Source organism: Rhinolophus ferrumequinum, chromosome 22 (genome assembly GCF_004115265.2).
Source record: "Rhinolophus ferrumequinum isolate MPI-CBG mRhiFer1 chromosome 22, mRhiFer1_v1.p, whole genome shotgun sequence".
Taxonomy (NCBI): Eukaryota; Metazoa; Chordata; class Mammalia; order Chiroptera; family Rhinolophidae; genus Rhinolophus; species Rhinolophus ferrumequinum.
In genome coordinates, this window is record NC_046305.1 from 3,082,968 (window position 1) to 3,090,958 (window position 7,991).

The following is a 7,991-nucleotide window of genomic DNA, read 5'->3' on the forward strand; positions in this document are numbered from 1 at the left end:
CCCGTGCTTTGTAGCCTTGTAAACCCCTTTCTCTCCCTTTTCTAGAAAATTCAAAACCCCAGATATCGGTAGAGACATGGAGCAAATTCTGTCTGCTTTGCAGGAGGATTTCCCGTGGGCTCACTCTGCACGGTGGGTGCCTGGGCCCTGCTTCCTCGCCTCCCCCGCAGGCAGGCGAGGCTGAGAGCAGCTGGTGGGGCAGGGCCGCCGCTGATTGGCCGCCCGGTGCTGGCTGGGCTTTAAAAGGGGCCGGTGGGGAGGGAGCGCCCAGTTCTGCCAGCATCTTCCTCGGAAAAGCCAGCGCCTCTGCACACACCCCTGCCGCCCTCCTCCCGCGAGCCCGGACCCCCGACACCATGTGCAAAGGACTAGCTGGGCTGCCGGCTTCCTGCTTGAGGAGGTAAGAGGACCGCAGGCGCTCGCCGCCCGCCTGCCCCGGTGCTGGCCTGGGGGAGAGGCTCCTTAGTTAGTTACCTGCTTCCTGACCCAGTTCTCGGGAACGAGTGTGGGCAGGGCAGCACCCACTTCCTAGCTTTCCTCCCAGACTAGTTAGAAATTGTGACTGGAGGACTGTGTTCTCCCCCAGTCTGGTGCTGCGTTTGACCTTGGTTTGGGGAGTGTTCTGCCCCTCGGACAAGCCAGCTCTAAGTGAGAAGTGACCTGAGGTTTTGGACGATATAGCGTGGTCTGTCATTGCTGCTGCTGTTTGAGCATCGCTGGGGACAAAGAGCTATGTGCTGGGCTCCCGATGGCAGACTAGGTGTTGCTGAGGGGACGGTCCCCCAGAATGAGGTTGGGCCACCTCCCGGGAAAGGCGCAATGCCCCTGTGTGGTGCTGCAGTGTCCTTCTCCCTCTGTGTTCTTATAAGGAGCCAGCTTGTAATCCGACTCGTTTCCAAACCCCTCATCTCTGCCCCTCCCTCTCGTTCTCCAAACGTCTTAGGTGAGAGGTGGTTGAGAAGTGCTGATAACACGTCTTTTAGGGGTTCTGAGGGTGGTCTCCTCCCCAACATATTGTTTTATCACGTACTGTGTCTTGATGAAAGAAAACTTCCAGCTATGCAGCCACTCATATGTCTTTGGCTTTTTAAAAAAAGGTGTATAAGTAAGTGCTTTTGGAGAATGCTTATATGTCAGGCAGTCGCCATAACATACAAAATGAGGGTTTGTGTGTGATGTAACTTCACAGTGGAGGTGAGAATCTGTAGGAGCTCCAGCCCCTCTTTCCCTGCGAATAGAAACCGCCTTCAGTTCTAGTTTGGAGAGAGAGCCATCTGCTGTGCCCTCACTCCTAGGACCCTTACCTTTGCCGTGCCGGAGGGGAGGAAGGCTATTCCCTGTCCCTATTCTTTCGTGGCTGGGAGGGTCTGGCACAGAGCACCTGTGAAGTGGCCTCTACTAGCAGCGTCCGGAACCCAAACAGCAAATACTCCACACTCAGCCAACCTCCATAGGAGATGAGTCGTGCAAAACGCAGGGTGTCAGGAGCCGGTGCTGTGCAGGCAGACGGACCACTGCATGGCTGCCGGTCCTGCCTTCCCACTGAGCCGCAAACTGCCTGGTCCCCCTTCCTTCCAGTGTCCGCGCCTGAGGCTGTGCTAGGGGTCCCATACATAGGTGCTGGGTGGCAGAGTCACGTGAGGTCCAGGACCCCTGGAGTCCTTTCTGTGTTTATCGTGGTGGTTTTGTGTTAGGAGGACAAGTGTCATGTGCTCCCTAAGCATATTGCCAACTGTGCGAACGGCTGCTTTGGCAGTAACCGCCGGGGCTCCGTGGGAACATGGAGTGACCGGTGTTTTCCCCGAGTCACAGCGCACGTAGACCCTCCCCGTGGAACCCCCTGGGCCTTCAGGATGATGTCTGGCCACCATCAAGGAGGGTTTTGCAGCCCCTGACCACATGAGGAAGCAGATTTGTGAGGGAGAAAAAACAGTGTTTTAAGGGGCAGTCCCAGAAATCCGAGCTTTCTGGGGCCCTGCACAGTTGCGCCCCTGACGTTTCACAGCCCCCCTCACGTAAGGTCCTTGGACTTGGTTTTGCCCCTCTGTGTCGGATCATGTCATTATTCATGTTTTGTAAAACGACATTTTTCCCTTAAAATGATTTCTGGGCTTTTATTAATAAAATAGATCCAAGCAAAAGAGGAATTAACAGAGAGTGAGAAAGCTGAGCTCGTTGCAGGTTGAGGTGCCGTCTGTAAGTCTCGTGCCCTGCGGTTCCCTGGCTGCCCTGGAAGAGCCGCAGGCTGGGGAGAGGCTGCTCTGACGACAGCATCAGGGCCTCAGGGAGGACTCCCCTGCTTCTCCTCATTGTTTTGAAGCCTCAACTGTCCTTTACAGAGTAAATGTCCTCCCAGAGCCGAGGTCACAAAGGAAAGCAGCTGCAGCAGCGTCCCCAGAGGCCAGCCTGGAGCTGGGGGACCGCTGTCATTTTCCACCTCCTCTGCGGCAGCCGCACACCTGGGCATATCCCAGGGCCCACCTCCTCCAGGCCGCCTCTGCCAGCGGCCAGACGGTGGCAGTAGCCACCGCCCTCGAGGGGGTGACATACCATAGGAAGCTGTCCCCTTTCAGTCACTGCTTGCTTCCCAGTCCCTACCAATTGCCCAAAGATCAGTCAAGTTTTCCAAGTGCTTCTGTCGACGGTACCATGACATTGCATTGGTGAAAATGACAGGTTTGCAGAAGAGCTGCTGGGGGAACGGGAGGGCCACCGCCCTGGCTGGCACCGAGTCACAGGCAGACACAGAGAGGAGGCTCGTTTTCCTGGGCGTCCGTGCCGAGTGCAGCCGGCCCTTCCCTGGTCACGGACCCCAGAGCAGGGGTGTCTTTCAGACGGAGCTGGTCCCCCTCACTGTTTTCTCCTCTCTCTGCAGCGCCAAAGATGTGAAGCACCGGCTGGGCTCCCTGCTGCACAAGTCACACTCCTGTGAACACAACGCCGTCCACAGCAAGAAGGACAAAGGGGTCGTCTGTCAGAGGTGAGAGCCAAGCCTGCAGGGCCACCGAGGCGTGGCTGACGGGCCCACAGGTCCTGTCACAGCTGAGCAGGACGCGGGTCAACACGGCCTCCGTGTTCACGGGTGTCTTCCTTCCTCTGCCATGTCATGAGCGGCAGGCCTCGTCGTAACCACGGAAAATCAAACGTCCGCATTTTATTCAGGATGTTTCATTTCTTGCCCCAGTTTTGGATCGTGGCGTTTAAATAATTTGTTTTCTCCATGTCTCTAGGGTGAGCCAAGAGGAGGTCAAAAAATGGGCTGAATCGCTGGAAAACCTGATCAGCCATGAATGTAAGTGAGCGCCCCCCCCCCCCCCCCCCCCCACGAGCTGTCTCACACTCCACTTATGCCAGCAGGCAGGGCACCGGGCTGGGGTGTCTTCTGACTCCCACACTCAGGAGAACCAGTCTGTTACACACTTAGCCCTCGAGCTTTGTGACCTGTGCTGGGAACGTCATGCAGAAACCCCAGCAAAGCCATCCCTGTCACCGCACGGGGAAGTGGAGAGGGGAGAATTCCCAACACAGATTTCTTGCAGAACCAACCTCAGGCGCCCGTTCCCAAACCCCTTGGCAACTGATGGCTGCACAGGCATTTCGGAAACATGACACCTTCTTGCAAGAGGCTCTAAGCCTTGGGCAAGAGAGACAGGGCAGTCCTGGGAGGCAAGGTGCCAAACACACATTAGGGGTACCCGACTCCACGTGGGCCCCACAGGCACTGGGCTTCATTTGGGACACAAGGTCCAGGAGGCCAGCCAGGGTGATGGCACCGGTGCTGCTTTCTCCTGTCACAGGTGGGCTGGCTGCTTTCAAAGCTTTCTTGAAGTCTGAATACAGTGAGGAGAACATTGACTTCTGGGTCAGCTGTGAAGAGTACAAGAAAATCAAGTCACCCTCTAAACGGACTCCCCAGGCCCAGAAGATCTACAACGAGTTCATCTCAGTGCAGGCAGCCAAGGAGGTAGGTCTGTGTGGGGTTCCCTCCAGGTGCAGTCAGGGCGGGGGTTAGACCGTGTGAGTCCACGGGAGAGACCTGGCCGTGGAGGAGGTCACTGTAACCTGGGCAACGCCCTTGCGTCAGCCAGGGAAAGAGCTCTGTCATCCAGGGCACCGAGGTACCCCCTGAGTGAAGGACGCTGATGAATCGCCCCAGTTTGTGAGACACAAGAGAGGAGACGGCCCTGCCCCCATCTCGCACGTTCCAGGGTGGTGCCCAGAGCCCGTCCTCGTCCCTGGGGCAGAGAGGGTCGCCCCATCCTCCACGGGCACCGTGTCTCACGGCCTGGCCTCTGCCCGCAGGTGAACCTGGATTCCTGCACCCGGGAGCAGACGAGCCGGAACGTGCTGCAGCCCACCGTCAGCTGCTTTGACGAGGCCCAGAAGAAGATTTTCCACCTGATGGAGAAGGACTCCTACCGCCGTTTTCTCAAGTCCCGCTTCTACCTGGACTTGGCTGGCCCTTCCGGCTGCGGGTCGGAGAAGCAGAGCGCAGCCCAGAGCTCCGCAGACTGTCCCTCCCTGGTCCCCCAGTACGCCTAACTGTCACTCCACAGTGAGGGGCCGACACGCCGAGACTCTGCCTGGACAGCCTGAGGCCAAACCCCGACGTGTGTGGAGCTCGCGCTTTGCCCACACGTAGCCTAGTTTTCGTGCCGCCTGCCGCCTGCCAGTTGTTCTAGATGTAGTTTCAGTTTTTTGGTGTTCATCAGCGCAGGACCTCCGTCCAGCCCAGTCTCCCCTGGAGTTTTCAGGGTGCCACGCGAGCAAGTTCCAGAAAGCAGTCTGATAGGCCTGGGTGTTCAGAGATGGGTGGCAGTTGGAGCTCAGGTCGGTCACACTTCATGTGACATCCATAGAGACATGGGTTCCGTTAGCCAGCACTTTCTCCAAAGTCTAGACACTTAGAGGAGGTGGATCAATCGCGTGGATATGTGTGTGCATGTTTATACACACACGTACGGATTTCTGTGGGAACAGGCAGGAAAGACCCCAGGAGCTCAGGGCTAGTGCACATACAGGTCACACGCATGTTCTCATCCCTGGGCGTTCAGCCTGCGATGAATAGGGCGGGTGGAACTGGCTCCACGCTGGCTAAGAAGGGGACGCTGACCTGTGCAAGGCGGCTGGAAGGCTCCCGCTCTTGCTGGAGAAGCTCCAGGACGCCGTGGTGGCTGTGCTCCGGTAAGCAGTACACACCCAGAGTGCGGTGCTTGCCCGACGCCGTGCTGTCTCGGGCAGGCGATCGCTGGTGGCGCTTTGAGTCCTGAGCTGCTGGCCTCCCCTTCTTTGCCCGGGTGCTGGTGCACGGTCGTCAGCAGCTGGGTGGGCACGGAGATGGCAGGTGTGGCAGGGTGCGGGAGGCCTGGTGTGAAGGAGGATGCGGCTCGACCTGCTATAAGACGCTGGCTGAGCGAGGGCACAGCACGGAGGGCGGGCGTCTGACCCGCTGCTCTCTCTTCCTCTCCTGACCAAGGTGCTCTCTCTCCTCATTTTGTTTTGTCCTGAGACCATTAGCTGTCACACGAGGCTTCACAGTGGCTGTCTGTCTGTGTCCCCGGGACGGCTGTGGGCTGTCCGCCTACACTCTGAACCAGCAGCAGGGAAGGGGAAGGGGGTGCTGTGTGCAGGAGGCGTCTCCACAGACTGGAAGCCCCAGGTGGCACCGTGTCCACTCCGCCCTGCACACAGGGCTCCCTGAGGCTGAGGCACGTCTTTCCAGGCTCTGAGACTGAATGAGAGGGAGAGAAAAAGAGACATCACTTGTTAGAACTACTGTTGTTACCGTAGCAATAGAATTGTTAGAAAAGTTTGCAACTTTTCAAGGCATGTGAACTACTTGAAGATTTCTCACTTGTTATTTATGATGCCATTTTGTACAATGTTTTTATTATTGTATTGTGTCCTAAAAGGAGGTGCAGGCTACCCCTGAGTGGTTCCTGAGTGGTCAGGAAGTCAGTCTGCCCTCATCCTCCTGGCACCGCTGCCTGGGATGGGCACACACGCCGAACGCCAGCATCGATTAATGCGGGAGCACCTTGTGCTTTTAGGCCAAGAGACTGGGCTGCAAAGTGAAGACACCAGACTGTGTGTGTACGAGTCACACTGTGTTAAGGACTCAGTTTCCCGATTGTACCTTCTTGTCTCGCGCGGTCTTGTGTTCATGTCCCCGGAGCTCTTACCAGCATGCCTGTGTCCCTCGGTGTTGTCTCTAGATGACCCCAGGGTCCACACCTGTCACTCGGTGGGTCTTGTCCTGTTGTGGCCGCCGTGACTTCCCGAGTGTGCCTGTCCTCACAGTGGGTCTGCAAGGTCGTTGGGAATGAGAAGTAAATTATTTTATGTAACATGTCTCCAGTGTGCTTTTCAGTTGGTTGTTCCTGTCATTTCCTCTGCGTCTGACGCTGAGCTCTCCCTGCTCCTGGCCCAGGGGCCAAGAGCCCCTTCTGTGTGCGTGCTCACATGCTTTCTCAAGGCGTGTGCTTCCGGTGACACACACACAGCTCAACAATAAGGGTAAATAAATGTGTCACACTTAGCCATCTGCTTGGAAACCCAGTAACGGTCCACAGAGACACGTTCAGAGAAGCAGCAGGCTGTGGGCAGAAGGTGACTCAGGGCCCGTCTTCCATGTCCCCCAGGCCACCTCTGGGGACAGAGCAGAAAAGGACTGTTGCATCTTCTTCACTTCCTGCCACTGCTCTGCTACCTCTAGTCCCAGAACTGAGGCCATCTTGGCCCCAGAGACTCAGCGAAACAGACGTGGTGGTTCCCTGCAGGGTTGGGCTTCACCTTCCCAAGGAGCATTTCTGCAACCTCCGGTGACCTGCCCAGTTGACACATGACTGACCAGTGGGGGCGGGAGCTGGAGGGGCTTGAGGGCCAGACCCCCCCAGACTGCTCAGAAGCCTTCCCTGGAGAAGAGTGCATAGGACGTCCACCCTCAGGGCCACGGGCACCATGTCTGTCATGTCAGGAGCCCTCCCTTTCTCATTGTAAAACTCAAGCTGCCAAGGTGTTAGGGACACAGGATCTTAAACTACTTAGGATAACAGGTCCTTTTAAGGAGCTGATGAAAACCATGGGCTATCTCTGGAGAAAAAGACACAGACTTCTCGTAAATATTTAGAGGAAACTTATACAAACCTACCTGAAAACACGCGAGGTTCTCACGCCGGGGTCACACTGCAGGGCGTCAGGCTCTCGCAAAGAGGCGGCTGCCACTCCGTGTAGATGACACCATGTCCCCAGAGTGAGCAGTTTTTCTCCAGTCTCTGCCTCGCCCACACTTTCCTTCCTCTCGAAGGTCGGCTATGAATAAACAACAAAAAGGTGCTGACTGCCCTGAAGGGTCAAGGATGACACTTTGAAAACCCCTTCTCGCTGCTTGCTAGGTGCCAGATGTTGTCCTAAGCCCTTTATATAAATAATACATTTACTTCTCACACCAACCCCATGGTGCCAACTGTGGGCACGGCCTCTGCAAAACACCTGCTAATGTTTACGGACGAGGAGACTGAGGCACAGCCGGGAAGGAGCTGCCCATGTCACAGCGGCACCACATAGCAAAGCTGCAATTTGAACGGGGGCGGCTTTGCCTCCAGAAACCCCAGCAGTGACGCGCAGCTCTCCCCAGGACTCCCCAGGCCGCTGGATGAGGAGCAGAGTCCGAGACCAGCGAATGGACTAAAGTGAATGCTTTCCCAGCTCGCCCTTCTCCGTCTGGGGCAACCTTGGAGAGTCTGCGTTCCAGATCAGGCAGCCAGAGACACAGGACCAGTTGCCTCACTCTGAATATAAAGTGAATGACACATCTCCACAGGGAGTCGAGTGTCCCTGAGGCTGTTGGTCCCTGCAGCCCAGCGTGGCAAACCCTGAGAAATGCAGACAGGACGCTCTTCCCCACGGGGCTGCACGGTGGTCGTTTATGCAGGGGAGGGGCAGACACGGGAGGGTGGGCTCAGAGGACACGTCACCTTCACAGCCGTCTG

The 7,991-nt window shown here is 56.8% G+C and overlaps 1 protein-coding gene across 2 annotated transcripts; it reads left to right on the top strand.

Annotated features, from left to right (window-relative positions):
• The first annotated feature begins 270 nt into the window (after positions 1 to 270).
• Positions 271 to 5,339, top strand: RGS4 (regulator of G protein signaling 4). 2 transcript variants are annotated; one of them, XM_033094106.1, is made up of 5 exons: positions 271 to 400; positions 2,876 to 2,980; positions 3,231 to 3,292; positions 3,798 to 3,964; positions 4,303 to 5,339. In XM_033094106.1, exons 1-5 carry the CDS (start codon positions 357 to 359, stop codon positions 4,540 to 4,542), a joined length of 618 nt encoding a protein of 205 aa, XP_032949997.1. In that variant the 5' UTR covers positions 271 to 356; the 3' UTR covers positions 4,543 to 5,339. The 2 variants fall into 2 exon arrangements, with proteins under 2 accessions (XP_032949997.1, XP_032949998.1); XM_033094107.1 differs by lacking the exon at positions 3,798 to 3,964 and having other exon boundaries at positions 4,303 to 4,373.
• The last annotated feature ends 2,652 nt before the right edge of the window (positions 5,340 to 7,991 follow it).